This window comes from Cervus elaphus, chromosome 25, assembly GCF_910594005.1.
Source record: "Cervus elaphus chromosome 25, mCerEla1.1, whole genome shotgun sequence".
Lineage (NCBI taxonomy): Eukaryota > Metazoa > Chordata > Mammalia > Artiodactyla > Cervidae > Cervus > Cervus elaphus.
In genome coordinates this window covers 21517296-21534279 of record NC_057839.1, presented here as the reverse complement: position 1 = coordinate 21534279, position 16984 = coordinate 21517296, and the positions used below count along the sequence as shown (strand labels likewise).

Here is a 16984-nt window from a genome sequence, read left to right as displayed (position 1 = left end):
TACTTGTGCTTGGAAAATCCCATGGACAGAGGAGCCTGGTAGGCTACAGTTCATGGGGTGGCAAAGGGTCGGACACGACTGAGCGACTTCACTTTCACTTTCAATGTCCAGCACAGGGCTCTAAACATAGCAAAGGTAGAACAAGTGTGTGAAATGATTTGATTAAATGAATATTTGGATTACAACACCATCTTTCCATGCAAACATATGTAGTTAGATTCCAAAATGAAAAACACACACACATAGACATGCAACACCACGAATTTATTATTATATTTCACACACTGAAAATCAGACCTGAACTTTGACAATTTTCACGGAGTTTTCCACAGTCTTTAAAGTAGTTAACAGAAATAAGGGATAATTGAAGAAATGCAACTTCATAATCTTATAATTTATGTAACAATGCAGTCTGCTCAATTAAGATTGTAAAATGGCAATGTCCCACAGATATTTAAAATTTTATATTTGTATTTATCTATAATGTAGGTATAGGTTCTAAAGAATTCATAGAGCTTTGTATCATAAGCCAGGTTTTGTAGCTGGCCTTTTTATTTGTCAGGTAAGCAAAGCACACCCAAAGGCAAGGAAGTCTTGAAAAGTGGGATGACAGTCCAGCAGAAACTTTATGTGACCCACAGAGCCATTTAATAAAACAATACCCACCCAGTCCTGCATCCAGTGGCACTGATCTGCTGATGTTCATTCATATGGAGGTTGCCTCTGCCAGCTGTGATTTCTTTTCATGTAACATTCTAGCTCTCTACTCCTATTTATAGTGTAGAGTGTGATTCCATCACATGTTGCTATTAGTTCATAAGCACCTCAATCATTTTAACAGCTACAGGAAGAGGAGGGGAGGTTGTACAGTACAAGGCAGAAAGTATGCAAAGATACCAAGTGAGTGAAAGTTGTTCAGTCGTGTCCGACTCTTTGTGACCCCATGGATTATAGCCCACTAGGCTCTTCTCTGTCCATGGGATTCTCCAGGCAAGAACATTGGAGTGGGTTGCCATTCCCTTCTCCAGGGGATCTTCCCAAACCAGGAATCAAACCCAGCTCTCCTGTTTTATCTTCTTTTAGTTTTGCTTCCTTTTGGTCTTTACCCTACTGGGGTCTTTGGGAACTGTGCATATGTGTAACAGCATCTACCATACCTCTTCACTTTAGCTTAGGTTGGATTTGAAGAGCCAAAACAGGAAAACACTTAAGGAGACCTGAGACTCTCATAGAGAGATAAATTAGAGCTGCTGTTTCATTTACCTTTGCGTTCCTGTTCTTTATTATTTATTTTTTTAAAAAAGGTAATCTCTCCTTTTATCAACCTTCATCATTTTATACTGTAAGAAAGTGAAATCACTAAAGGCAAATAACTATGAACCTGCTGAATGTGAAAAGAAAAGACCGTGGTATAGATGAATGGATTAAGAGAGAGACACCTAACTCCAGGGGTTTACAGTTGGTAGAAACTCAGGCTTTGTTGTACAATAAGTATCATTATGTGTTACACAATGACTGGGTACCGATTGCTTGCAGTGACACAAACATAAGCAACCCTTCAAAATCAAGTATAACAGTAAAAAAGCTATACGGAAAAACTCAGAAATATCCAACTATTGTTATTTCTTGGGTGAAACTCTACTGATCAGTAGTTGGGTTCCCTGACAAAATGTGAAAAGAGGATTTTAGAAAGCAGCAATTTTAAAGAAATGAAAGCTATGCAAAATGCATTGCAGTCCTTCATTATATAGTTCATAAATATGAAAAAAAAGAATTCTAGGCTGTTATTTAATTCATAATTCTGGAAAATATTTTTCCATGCAGTGAATTTATAACAATAACTGCTACACAGTCTCTCTCCGTCGCTCTCTTTATGAGAGACCCCTATCACCAAGTCTTCCCTGGATAGTTTCTGTGACACCATTTGCTTCCAGTTGCTTCCAAGCCACTCTTAACCCACCCCTGGAAAACTATGTATAAAGTCATTTAATGTGTGCTAATGATATGAGCATTTACACATCTAACCAATATATATTTAACCAAGAGAATCCTTTAAACCATGATTATATGAGAAAGTGACATTACATCAATACTATAGACAACTATTTATTTTTTCCTTGGACAAATTCACCTCTTCCCAGAAATATGCAAAGTTCAATGCAAAAGAGTTACAGTAAAGTGTTCATTAAGCCATCAGAACAAACCACCTTGTTTTCAAAATATTAACTCCACCTTAGTTTCAAGTGCATTAATGTACTAACATAAAGGATTGTTACCTTTTAAACAGTTTACCAAGCAAAAGTGTTGGGAGGAAGTCTTATAAGCAAAACCGGGGCTGGCTATTTAAGAGATTCATTAAAAATGACTTAGTGATTTTAAATGATAACTTATCAAAAATCATGTTAGCTCTTTAGAATGGGAATTTAAGTTTAAATACAGTGTCTTCTGAATATAGTCAACAAGCAACAAAGCCAGAGCCCATAGTTAAAGGTTTTCAGACTCTGCAGAAGGAATCTACTGTACTGCATGGATCTCTACCCATGCTCAAAATATCAAACGATATTTTTCATGTATAACTGGATTTCTTTGTAGACTACTGTACTGTTTCACATCCTTCTTTCAATCTAAAAAATGTGTTAAATAAGATCTTTAGGTTTAAAAGCAGCTGAAAAACTGGCTACTTTAGGCTCTAATTATCAGAAGACTGTTCTCTGAGAGCTTTGGGCTCTCAAATACTAGCAACCCCAATAACTTATCATAAAAATACAAGCTCTTGGTTTTGAAAAATATACAAAATGCACTGCACATGGAAATATCTCTTGATTGTCAAGGAAGACAAGATATCAATCTTTTTCATAGACCTATGTTGTGCTTGAACTTTAGTGATCTTTGTTTTTGCAGATTCCATGTTTCACAGTTTTGGGTAGCCTCTGACCTTTGGTGTAAGCACGGTACCAAAAATGGAGAAAGAGCAGCAGGAAGATGAAGCCGTAACTCATAATGATGTATAGAAAGACTGGAAACTGGTACTTGCAATCCTCCATGAAAAAGAACTGGCCGATGTGGACGGTGACAAGAACGAACTGGATCTAACAGATGGAAGAATGAAAAGTACTGTTAAGCTACCAAGAGTCACAATGGAGCAATTATTGAACGCATTCTTTGTCTGCTTATATGTAAACACTCTCCAACCACATCTAAGCTACTGTTGAACAGGGAACTTTATCTTTCAATCTAGCCTCCATGGGAGTCAGAGTAGGTGGAACAATGTCAAAATGCAGATGGGAATTTGGAACCACTGTTCAGTGGGGCCAAAGCACACGGCTCCAGGGAGTGCTATGTCAATTCCCTGGAGCTGTGCAGTCACAGTCCAAGGATCCTGACGAGTCCGACACAGCGGAGCACGCACGCGGGCAGCACGCTGCGGCAGCCCTTTAACACGCAGAGAACCATCAGTCTCAACTTGAGCTCTTGTCTGAAGAAATACACTCAGGACCACTACCTTATGGCCTAATTTTCTATGACAGTTTGATTTCAAACATTCCGTCCTGCTGTTAACCTGGATATTTCAGTTCAGTGGGGAGGGGAATAAAAACATTCTAATTAGAGCCCCCTTTACATTACTGGAGCCACACCATCACTGAGTCTTCATATTTGCCAGCAGTCCTCCACTGTCATAGACAAAAATATATCCTATCTGCCAACTATAGCAGAGAATCTTCAAGCAGTAAGAGAGCACTGGTGACCCCCCTCGTATGCCCAAGTGTTCTGTGTTCCAGAACGTTCTACACAGTCTTAAAAGAACGTATTACATGTTCTGGGCTAATGTCCACATTTTTTGGATATCTTTTTTCTCATGACTAAAAGGTAATACGTGTTCTGTGGAAATTTTGGGAAAGTAAAAATCTACATATAAAAATAAATATGATTACCCATAATCTATTCAACCATAGTTAAGATTTTTACATCATTCTTGCTATTATCATCATCAACTTTCCTTGCATTATCTCAAGGAACTTTTAGGACGTTTCTGTGCGGTAGCTACAATTATTCCTCTCATTTTGCAGATGAGAAAATGAAACTTTAGAAAGTCAAAGTAGCATCCTCTGCATTCTATGCAGGTGTGTTTGTGTAAATATTATTAACACACTTGAAAAAATAATGAACAGCATGTATTTTCTCTATATAAGTATTTTTCCATATTATTAAAAAGATTTTTACAACACTTAAGAGTAAGTTAAGTGAAAAAAAAAAGCCTAAGATAAATTCTGTATGCATCATAGATGTTCTAATTTCTCTACAATAAACATATACTACTTTCCATTTATATAAAATGCTTAAAAAGAAAGGACTTGTGAATAATTTTCAGAACTTTGTAATATTTCCAGGCAGGAATTAAAATAATTTGCTTCTCCATTTCATTACGTTTGTTTATTTAGGGTGCTCTCACTTTTGTCAATGTGTATTTTACAGCACCACTCTACTACACCTTTCATTCCCACAGGACTTTTACGAGTTGGAGGAAAGATAAACTTATAAATGTCAGGACTAGGCAGGCAGGCACACAGGAAGGCTCATAATTCTCTGAAAGTTACCTTCCCTCAAGGTCATTTACATCTAGCATATGGAATTTCTAATTTAATATTATGTCTAATGAGGTTCACATAATTTTGAGATTATTTTGATCATAAATATATTTATTTTATATAAATGCATGTTGTGTATGTGTTAGTTGCTCAGTTGTGTCCAACTCTTTGCAACCTGTTTACTGTAATCTGCCAGGCTCCTCTGTCCACGGAATTCTCCAGGCAAGAATATCGCAGTGGGTTACCATTTCCTCCTCATATAAATGCATAAAATAATATAAAGATGGTGTAAAGATACACATGCTAGTTTAACTGTCTGAGCCTCTTGGCTACCAAATATACTTTGTTTTCAATAAAGTTCCTGACAAAAGTTCACAGAAGATATAAAGAGTGATGGTATGCCATGCGTGTGTGTGTGCTCCGTCATGTCTGACTCTGCGATCCCATGGACTGTAGCCTGCCGGGTTCCACTATCCATGGGATTTCCCTGGCAAGAATACTGGAGTGGGTTGCCATTTCCTACTCCAGGGGATCTTGCCTACTCGGGGATGGAACCCGTGTCTCTTGCATCTTCTGCATTGGCAGGTGGATTCTTTACCACTGCGCCACCCGGATGCCTTAGAGGCCAGGCAATTTATATTCCTATGTTTTGTAAACTTTGCTCTTTCGTTAGTATCCTCATTCATAATGAAGTCAAGCGACTCCCAGTTTAGTTTCATATCTGCTTTTAAAGAAAATTAACTACTCACAAGTTGTAATGATGTCAAATACTTTTTCCACCACAAATACTTCTGGTAATCTGGTCCCAATGCACACAGTCCATAGTAGGAATACATGACTACATGTACAGCTGTATTTACAAGGGCGTGGAAGGTTCCCAAACCACCTGGAAAAAAAATATCATAAAATAGGGGCACTGTTCCTTAAGATGAGATATATTTTGGTCTAAACTTTTAGTATATTTCTTTAATTTTAGCGGGAAGAAAAATAAATATGAAATATCATTATTATTAAACATCTATAAAATTAGAGGGATCTGGATACATTTTGTAAAATGCAAAATAACATCTTGGAAAATAAATGAACACAACTTTATTTATTCTATCTTAACATTAAGATTTTCCTGTGATTTGGACTTACCTTAACAAACTAAGTGGAATTACCTTTTAAATATAATCTATTGCTAAATAATAGTAATCAAATTCATTTTTAGTAAGAATTAATATTTATAAAGCACACAAAGTACACTAATCTTAAGTGTACAACTTGATGATTTTTTACATATGTTACCACCACCAAATTCAAGATAGAAGACATTTCTGATGCCACATAAAGTTCCTATGTGCCCCTTCTAATGAATATACTCCTTCCAATGTAACTTTTATTCTGACTTCCATCATCAACTGTTAGTTTTGCCTGTTATAAAACTTCATATAAATAGAATTATACAGGATGTATTCTTTGTGGCTACCTTTTTTTAGTCAACACACTGTTTTTAAGATTCATCCACATAGATTGCCTTTTTATTTCTGTGTAGTATTACCTGATATGAATTCATCACAATGTATTTATCCACCCTCCAATCAAAAGATGTTTGAGTTGTTTCCAATTTGAGGTATTATGAATTAAGCCATTAAGAATCTATATATATATTTCTTACATATTATTGTGTAAAATCTAGTTAACTTTTTTCACTCTTAATAGTTTTCAATAAATACTTTTAGTGCCACAAAATTTTAGCAGTAGAACCACTGGCTTTCATAAGTAAGCTATGTTAAGTTTGCTTTAATCAATCATTGTTTTTCCAAAATAAACATTTATTAATTGTTAGACCATTTTGATGCTGTTTCCATTTGACTATTATCAATTGTGCCTTCCTATCTTGGTTTCCTCTTCTAATCCCACCACATCTCCCACTGATCACCTTCAATTTAGGATAGAAGAAAAGGACCCTGGAGTAAATATAACCCTAGATTCTTTCAATTGTCTTTAACTAAATCAGTGAAATGAAGTGAAAGTGGCTCGGTCATGTCTGACTCTTCACAACCCCATTGGACTATACCCCATTGGAATTCTCTAGCCCAGAATAGTGGAGTGGGTAGCCTTTCCCTTCTCTAGGGGATCTTCCCAAACCAGGGATCAAACCCAGGTCTCTCACATTGCAGGCAGATTCTTTACCAGCTGACCCACCAGGGAAGCCCTAACTGAATCAGTAGTACAGTGGAAAGGGAAAACAAAGTGATTAGCAGATGGTGGGGAAAAAAACCAAAACTCTTCCCCAGTGTCTTTTTCCTAAGATGAACAATTTAGAAGAATCTTCATTCTTTATATAGAGCCTGAATCAGCTTAGTAATGTTGACTTGGAATTTAAATTTTTCTAAAAATATTCTATTTTATTTACTCTAATAATCTTTAATTTCAGAAATAAAATCTCACAAATTTGCCTAATTACATTAGAGAGAGGACTGAATTCATGAACACTGTGATTTATAGAAAGTTTAAAGCAAAACTGAAATTTATTACTTTGACTACAATCTTCTAAGGACAGATGTCATAAAAGCTGCTTCATAGCAGAAATACTTTTTAAAAAATCATCCACAATTGCAACAATGCTAGATACTTCTAAATGTTACCATTGCCAAAGTACTCCTTAAAATAACCTGCTTTAAATAATATTTAAAATTACTTAAAAGTAATTAAGTAGTTTTAAAATAAATATTTGAAAAATTTCATATTTAAATATGAAAAGTCTTTTTCATGCTATACTATATTTCATAAACTTTCCTCTCCTGAATAGAATAAATCAAATTTCAGCTAATCCTTTCATTATCACAAATTTCAAGTAAGAAGAAACTGACCTAATGAAACTTATTAACAAACTCCCAGCTTCTATTATTTACATTTGGATTAGTCTTTTTCCCAAAAGAAATATAAATAAATAAATTAGTGTGGTGTAAAAACACCTTTTCTAGGATAATTTAAAAATAGTATAGTTTATGAGTTAAGCTACTTAAATGGGGACAAGTCAGCTACCTCTCAAATCCACTGTCTCACAATTACAAATACACAGGAAATCTATTTCATGCTTGATATGAATCAGACCAAGCCTTTCTCACTAAGACACCTCTTCCATTTTTTGGTAGAAGAATTCTATTTTCCATTCAGAAACTTTCACCATTTGAATGTCCTAAAATGAGGCTCCTATGGACAGGAATTTAACACGGCAGTAAGTAGCTAAGAGTGTTTATAGTTAGGGTTACTGATTAAAATAAGCTATCAAATCAAATTAGCTTGCTTATTTCCTCTAGTAGTGATTGTTTTCTGATGAGTTACTTTAATGTTTGTTCACAGAACAATCACATTTTAATTAGTAATACTTCTCATATCTCCTTTGGAAGACTTTTCTTATAAAGTACTTTGTAAGCTTGCTTTCTTCTTTACAATAGTTCTGCAAAGAATGAATTATAATTAGTACATCACATTTTACTTCTTTGGTTTGGAAAAAATATAAAGGAACCACCTGGGTAATTATCACAATTCTCCGTATCTCTGAAAGGGAGTATACACATAATTAATATAAAAACCTGCCACAGAAATATTTTTCATCACATTCAAAAGAAAAGCTGGATTGCTGTTATCCCGGGGAGGAGTACAATAGGCAAACAGGAAATTAAATACTAGATAGAGATCAGCTGTGCTCTGGTTTTTGAAAGGACAGATAAAACTGGACAGTTTTATTCTAGGAATGAAAGCCAACACCACACCACATTTCTGGAAACACCCTTGCTCTTGTTGCTACATTTGTCACTGAACAGATATCAGGTATGCTGTTCAAGTGTTTGCTAGTCCACTATAGAATCAACAGATATTCAAACAAGAAAATTTAGAAAATGCAGAGATGGATAAAGAAGGAAAGGGAGACCCCTTGTGTCAATATCTCTTAATCACTGTATTTGGGGGTACTGCTTTCCTATTTATTTTTAATTTATATTTATTCTTCAGTGTTGGAATAGAATCATCTGGTCTTTTGGAAGACATCTGAATAAATAAGTTCTAAGAGTGTGAAAACACCTTGTCTAGCATACTTTAAAAATAGAATAGTAAGAATAGTTATCTATTTCTGATAAATTTAGGAGCCAAGCTGCTTAACAGGAGTTGAAGCTACATGTCTCTCAAAATCATTTGCATTTCACAGTTATAAACACAAGACATCACAACCATTCAATTACTGGATGTTTAGGTATTTTCTAATTTCCGCCAAAAGAAATAGTGTCGAGAAATATCACTGTAAAAAGAACTGAGAGGCGCAATATACGTGCAAGAGAAAACAAAAGCATGGAAAGCAAAGTAAAACAATGGAGATTAAATAATGTAACTACCATCGATTTGTGAAATGGACACAGATGAGACCATCTTGTTATGATGTGAGTTAAATTTTTAAATTCACATATATACATTATAAGAAAAACAACTACATTTCCTTAAAAAAAAATCTTCAACAGATAAATGCCAATTTTTGGCAAGGAGCTACTTTACATACTGGAAAATCGGATACCCTTGGGCCAAAGTAAGGCCAGCCCTTCCAGCTCCCCTAGGTTCTGGCATCCTATTCTAGCCACTGGCTTATCTATGTCCCTTCATGCTCTGAGACATGCAGACTTCCACCCCCTGCCCCCGTTCCCATGTCTAGAGAGTCTAAAACTCAAACAAGAGTTCCTCAATTATAGTTTCTCTTTCCTTTAGTCTTAAAAAGTCAGAATGCCCAAAAGAGGTGAGCTGTTCACAGAAATGTTAAAGCTTTGCCTAGAATGGGCTGCAAGCCTACAGGAAGACTTCTTTTTTTTTTCAGTGAAAATGTTTAATTTGGAGAAATCTCTGTTTTCTCACAGAATCGATACCGATGGAGAAAATAGATTATTCAAAGGATCTTTAGAGTTGCTTCTTAAATTGAAGAAACTAGAACAAATAAATCCCCCAGACAACTTTTGCTAATAAAACTATATCCTTGAGGATATCACTTATTTAAAACTTTATGATAGGTAAAATTACTTACCTTCCTGTTCTCTCATATTCTAGATGTTCAGAAGCCTAAAATCAAAACCAACTAAAGAATCTATTTGCCAAGCTTTTGAGTTAAACTATTTTTGATGTTAAAAAACAATCAAAGCATTCTTTAATATGGTAGGATGTTTAGGGAAGGCGGGACAATTGTAATCTGACACATCTTTAAAGAGTTCTTGGTGTATCAGCTTTTGGAACTTTGAAAGCAAAGAAGACATGGAACTAGAGATAAGCATTCTAACTTCCTGGAAACATATAAGCAATAGTTATCTAATTATATTCCTATAAAATCAAGGATTTTACCATTTTATCATTTATTACTTATTTTAAAATATTTATAGAATTGTATAGGAAAAGAATAAAATCCAAGCAAAACAACTAAAGGATGAGTAGAAGACTATACCAAAGGTCATACATACTAAAGAGTATTGGGGAGTGGGGGAAGATCTAGTTAGGAGTCCTGTGTTTATGTTTCAGATAATTAATGAAAGTCAGAAGTTTGATCAAAGTGATTCTTTGATGTTTTAGGATTCTTTTAAGTCACACTTAAAGATAGAGTTTATGCTTAGAGCATACAGAAATGTCACCAATTATAGCACATAATCCCAACTCTCCCTTGGCTACCTGCAGCAAATTTGACTCCAAACCACCAGGTCCATGGCATGATGGTATGATGGAAGACATGCAGGAAAGTCACTTGACTATTTTTCTTACGCAGAATAAAAAAGATCTGAAATAATTTAAAGAAAATCAAGTTCATATAAAATCATGCAATAATTTTCTAATGTTACAAAAATATCGGCCAAGTGCAAACTATTACTATTCCATTTTGTAATGTGCTTTGAAAGAGTTGCCTTATAGAATCTAAAGAAGCAGCTGATTCTCCAAGAGGCAGCTCAAAAGATAATTAGCATGAGAGAACTTAGGTATGATGCCTAGTCACGGAAGAATCAATAAAAAGGTGAAAAGATACTGAATGCCATATTTAAAAATAAAAAATATAAAGTGAAGGATATGACCAAAAATTATTGAAAAAATGTTACTGGTTCAAAAAAAAAGATAAAAAACACCATGCGAACTTTGAAATATATAGAAAAGCAGACTTTGAAGTCCTAGCACTGAAATTCTACACTGCTCCCTAACATATTCTACCAATTTAGATAAAGGATCAAGCAAATTGAAAAAAGACTTGCAGCAAATCAGAAGTTAGCAAATTATCATTAAAGAAAGATGAAAAGGGAGATAATTGAAGAATTAATTAGGGAAGTAAGGTGGAAACAAGCAAAGCAGCTTAGGAAAAGTGAGAAGGGTGTCAAAGCCCTCATCCAGATTGAACGTATCTAGTCAGAAACGCTATCATTTCTCTAGTAAACAAAGAGGTAGAATAAGAAAGCTGGGGGCAGGGGGATTGGATTTTTTTCTCAAAAAAAATATTCAAAAGCAGAATTAAATGTTCAAAAATATTCAAAACGCAGAAAACCAGAGCTAAGTTAGACTTCTAAGTACAGGACTAAACAGAGTGGCAGAAACAAAAGCATCCCTAAGAGTATTTGAGAAATGTGGTTCAGGGAAGGACACAGAGAAGCAAGTTTCCCATGGAAGCCAAAACTGAGAACATGCAAAGCAGGAACAATGACGTCAAAACACATTTCCTTACGCACATAGAGGAAGGCAACACAGGGCAACAGAAAAAGCCATAAACGAGCAATCTGGGGTCCTAGTCCCAGTCAGTAGCGGCATTTCTCTGGCTAAGTCTTATAACTGTCTGGCTTCCATTTCTTTTCAGATTAAGTGCTCTGGGCTAGATCAATGGTTCTCAACCCTGTCTGCATCTTACAATGTCCAAGAAGGTTTGTCTTTTGTTTTTAAATAACCATGCCTGGTCTCTAACTCCAGACCATCTTGACACCACATCTCTAGAGGTGGGGCCCAGGTTTTTGTTTTCTAAGGCAGTTAGGTCTATAGGGCCATAGGGTTGAGAACCAGTGGACGACAGCCGGGGTTCTTAAAGTGTGGACCCTGGACCAACAGCAGTAACTTCACTTGGGAACTTGATGGAAATGCAAATTCTTAAGCTCCATCTAAGACCCACTGAATTAGAAATTCTGAGGGTGGGGTTGAAGCATGTGTGTTTTCAACGAGTTCTCCAGGTGATTCTGTGCATGGGTACATGCTCAGTCGTGTCCGACTCTTTGCGACCCCATGGATTATAGCCCAGCAGGCTTCCCCGTCTGTGGAATTTACCAGGCAAGAATACTGGAGTGGGTTGCCATTCCCTCCTCCAGAGGATTTTCCCCACCCAGGGATCAAAACCCACATCTCTGATATCCTGCATTGGCAGGTGGATTCTTTACCACTAGGACTACTTGGGAAGCCCAGACAGGTGATTCTAATGCATGCTAAAATTTGAGAACCCCTGGATTCTATGCTTACTAAGTTCTCCTTTCTATTAATAATTCAGGGCTTCCCTGGTGGCTCAGACGGCAAAGAATCTGCCTGCAATGGGGGAGACAGGGTTTGATTCCTGGGTGGGGAAGATCCCCTGGAGAAGGAAATGGTAACCTACTCCAGTATTCCTTCCTGGAGAATTCCATGAACAGAGGAGCCTGCTAAACTACAGTCCATGGGGTCACAAAGAGTCAGACACAACTGAGCGACTAACACACACATCAATAATTCTAACATTACGTGTAGCCAGCTGAGAAGGTAAAGCATGTTTAGATTTGCTACTAGAAATGTAGTGGAATATATTCTGAAGAAAACACATTTGGCAGTCTTAGGCCAGAATGGATTCCAGATAAATAAGGTCCACATGCCACAAAGATACAATAATGGCCAGCTTTCTGTTGTTTCTGGAAACAAAGGTACAAGGTTTTCTCCTCTCATCATGGATCCTAATCCATGGCACTTGCTTTTCACAGGAGCCAGTCAGAGTTCATCCTCAGGAAGGGAGAAGACCCAATAAGACAGATTTCAGAAAGGTGGCTGGAAATAGTTTTGATATTACTGATATCCCAGAGATAACAACATTCTAGTGTGACTTTATGAATTTTGAAGCATTTGTCCTCTTAAAGGAGTATGGATGACACACTGCTTTGATATAAAGAATCAGAGGTAACATATTCTCTGTTCTTTGCTTCCTGAACTTACTTCACAAAACAACCGTCATCCATCTAGATAAAGATGCTCAGTTTTATAGTATATGTGACAGTTACATTTTTATCTTAACCAGATGATAGATACACAAAAAATCTTTTGGCATTTGCAAAAGACTGAAAAATAAGTTTATGCTATCTATTCTCTAAAATAACTGATAATAAAAAATAATAGATAATAGGAGTCTTCCTGAGGAAGAGAGATAACCAAAGTTATCAGACAACTGAACCCTCACAGTTTATCACTTTCATTGAAACATCAAACATTTACCAAATGTGGTGATGATATACTCACAGTATCTAATAGCTCAATAAATTTGGAGAAGTAATAAAGCCAGCAGGTGCGTACCATCTGCAGAAACACACATAGATAGGAATTTATTATTTTTTTTACATGGGAAAAAACTTTATATTTTCTAAATTTGGCAAAGTTTACATTTCATAAAATTTACCATCTTCACCATTTTAAAGTGTATAGTTTGGTGGCATTAAGTATCTTCACATTCTTGTACAACTATCCATAAAGCTCTTCCTCTGACAGGACTGACTCTCTACCCATTAAACAGTAAGTCCCCACCTGGGAATCCAGCCACCGACAACTACCATTTTACTTCCTGTTTCTGAATTTGACTATTCTGTGTACCTCATAAAACAGAATCATACAATATTTCTTTGTCCCTTTGTGCCTAGATTATTTCACTTAGCATAATGTCCTCAAGGTTCAATCACATTGTATCAGGTGTCAGAATTTCCTTCCTGTTAAGGCTGAAAAATATTCCATTGTATGTATATACCACTGTTTATCCATTCATCTGTTGATGGACATGTGTGTTGACTTCCGTCTTTTGGCTAATGTGAAGAATGCTGTGAACACTGGTGTACAAATATCTTTTTTTTTTAATTTGAGTATAATTGCTTTACAATGTGTTAATTTCTGCCGTACAATGAAGTCAGTCAGCTATATGTGTACACGCATATCTTTTCTCTCTTGGACCTCCCTCTCACCACACCCTCATCCCAGCCATCTAGGTCTTCACAGAGTACCGAGCTGGGCTCCCTGCCCTATACAACAACTTCCCACTAGTTATCTATTTCACACATGTATATGTGTCAATTGAATCCTTGCTTTCAATTCTTCTAGGTATACACCCAGAATGGAATTGTTGAAACATATGGTAATTCCATTTTTGAGGAACCAGATACAAATTTACTTTTAAATCCAAGAAATTCAAAAAGAAAAGCACCAATTTGCATTTTACAGAAAACCCAACACCTGAATTTGATTTTTTTCTAGTAATTTTTAGCTTTTTTCACTCAACGTATATGTGATAATTGAGTCATTTACTCCTTCTGATTTCACAGTCAGTATTTAAAAATAGAATCTACAAAGTTTTAACACTGACTTCGAGTTATAAGTTTTTTCTGAAAAGAAACTTACCCTCAGTGCTGTAGGCGACTGTGAATAGTCAACAATATCACATCGAAATGAATACCCTGTACCCCAGCCAGACATTATAAACTGTAAGAGAGCACATGCATATTACAGAAGGAAGTACTTGCTCAAGAGCTACAACAAAGGTAGTTTTGACCATGTCTCTTCATTGCATTTTCAGCTAACTCGGCAGTCAGTGCAGAGGGAAAAGTGGACTAGAACAATTACAAACCAGGAGCTCACTTCATATCAACGCACCAAGAGTTTTAAAAGTTGTAAAGTCACATTTATATAAACTGTGTGCTAATTAAAATGACTATTTCTTGGAATGATTATTCTAATAAACTGGAGAACAAAATACCAGGAATGCTTTGTTTAAACAGCAAATACTGGTAAGTATTTGACCTTATTTATATACATCTCTATGTGCCTGTGCATATGTTTGTGTATTCTCAAAGCGGTGACTGAGTCTGAAATCAGCCTTTTCTGATGATTTCAAATCTTTGCAGTTAGTCAACAAATAAATGAGCAAACCAACCTTCTCAGTGTACTCATCCAATGTCTATAACAGCTAGATTTTTCTTGTTTCAGTTAGTGGATGTAATAGGAAGTGATAGTTCATGGCTTTTAAATTAAGATAGACCAAACACAACACTCACACATTAGTTTTGCTTTGAATTCACATAACAAGTAAGAGACAAAAATATTAACAAGAGAACACAATCTGGCAAGCCTTAATTCCAACACACCCACAAAGTGACTTTAGGCCAGTGGTGAGAAGAAAAGGCCTATTGTTAAGTCTGGACCATAACTCAAAGATTACATTGATATGCTTTCAGTCTAGTGGTAGGAAGGTCTCCTTTTAAAACAGTATCTGAAAATTAAAAGCTAAAGGCTCTAATTTTAAATTAATATCTATATTAAGTGGTTGGCTTAAGTTAGGGCTCTAACAATATGACCAGTTTCTTCTCTGGCATCCTGTTCTCACACAAGCCAGCATCTTCCCTAAGAAAGATGACTTCCTTCCCAGCATAAGGATTATACCATTTTCTATTCCATTACATTTTAAGTCTGTACTTTTAAATACTATTAAAGCTGAAATGACAACTTTACAGTAAGTTAACTTCTACAGGCAAAAGTTTAGGAGGCAATCAGAATGACATTTTAATGGTGAAAAGAAATGAAGGAGAAAGAAAAACCACTTAGACCATAGGATTTAAAAACACTATCCTTTTTTGATAACTAGCTCCTAGCTTGACTTGCAATATAATCACACTATCAACTTGGTAAATTATGAAATCTTAAAAATTAAGATTCAGAAAAGCATAAAAACAGATTTTATGGATGAAAAAATATCTTACAAAGACATGTCAATAAATTTTCTCAAATGAACAAAGCAATGAAGTACTGAAATAGTTAAATCTGTTTTACAAAGTCCTGATCTGTCAGTGAGAGTCTTCATACTCTCTCGCACTCACTTCTGACTGATTCAGGTAACGTGCTAACTCCATTCATTTAGATGGGGTTGACTGATTCGCTACTCCAAACAAGCACTGCGATGAACAGGAGAAGCTCTGTGATGTGACCATCTGTGGGGCCTTTGCTGGTCTCTCTTTATTACTCAACTTTTGCCAAGTAATTAGCACATTCAAGCCATCACTATAAAATGAGGCATGTGGGTTCCTTTAGTCTGATGTACTTCCTTTCACCTTGTTCATATTTGCCCTAACATCCTTCGTGGAGGATGTAGACCAAATGCAATTGTGCTCCACCCAATAAACCATGTGTGTGGATGTGTCCTGGAGCTGACAAACTGCTCAACTGTCAAAACAGAAAGCAGAACTCAATGCTTTCCTGACATTAACTTTAAGAACATCCCAAAAGTCTGCAGAGCTTTTGACATATATGTCTATATTTTAGGCTTCCACAAGGGAAGAGTAACCATTTATATTTGGTAGGTAATAAATCTCCAAACTGGCATAAGTTACTCAGGTATTACTGGTTAACAGGGGATAGAAACTCTCAGATTCAGACATTCTCAGACCTTTTATGTTGTAATTTCTAAAGCTGAAACCAAAACTTACTGGTTATAATTGGATTCCTTCCAGAGAAATATATCTGGACACAATTAGAAACCAGAGCATATAAGGATCTGAGAGACAAGGTAAATCCTGACTCTATATAATGAGAGAACTGAGGCCCACAGAACTTAAATGATTAGTTCAAAATCAGGTAGCTAGTTAGTAGTATAACTGGGACTAACTAGTCCCTGGTCTCCTGGCTTCCAGGTCTGTTCTTAGTACTTCTGGGTATGTCCTATAGTAGGTTATATTCTATCTCTAATAACTTGCCAAAAGCATGTATTTTTCTGCCCCCCCTCCACCCACATCTCTATTCCATTACTCCCTCCCTTTCAGTTGCTTATGCTCCAGAAAGAACAGTAAGATGACCTGTGAGTTAATTCTGGAAATAAAGTAGAAGGCAGCGAAGTAAGTTCAGACTTCAGAAAGGCCTGTGAGAAATGACGCCAGAGCAGATTTAAGGTGAGCTAGTCAGGTCAATCCACAGCAAGAATCAGGCTGGAGAAATGCATGTGCACCCACTGCAACATTGTGAAGTAATTAGCCTCCAACTAATTAAAAAAAAAAAAAAAGAAATGCATGTGCAGAGGCCATGATGTCTGCAGAGGATGGAGAGGCAAGCTAGGTCCTCCTGGGTCCTGGGAATGAGGAAGCACAGGCTGTGCTGCA

The 16984-nt window shown here is 36.2% G+C and overlaps 1 protein-coding gene across 2 annotated transcripts in view; it reads right to left on the bottom strand.

Annotated features, from left to right (window-relative positions):
* Positions 1-245: 245 nt before the first annotated feature.
* Positions 246-16984, bottom strand: part of ELOVL7 (ELOVL fatty acid elongase 7) — a 76343-nt gene continuing 59604 nt past the window's right edge. For both annotated transcript variants that reach the window (XM_043887752.1, XM_043887749.1), the window contains 5 exons: positions 14241-14321; positions 13098-13154; positions 10272-10377; positions 5336-5472; positions 246-3089 (listed from right to left, as the gene is read on the bottom strand). In XM_043887752.1, the coding sequence (XP_043743687.1) occupies positions 2880-3089; positions 5336-5472; positions 10272-10377; positions 13098-13154; positions 14241-14321 (591 nt within the window). In that variant the 3' untranslated portion in view covers positions 246-2879. The remainder of the gene's footprint in view (positions 3090-5335; positions 5473-10271; positions 10378-13097; positions 13155-14240; positions 14322-16984) is intronic.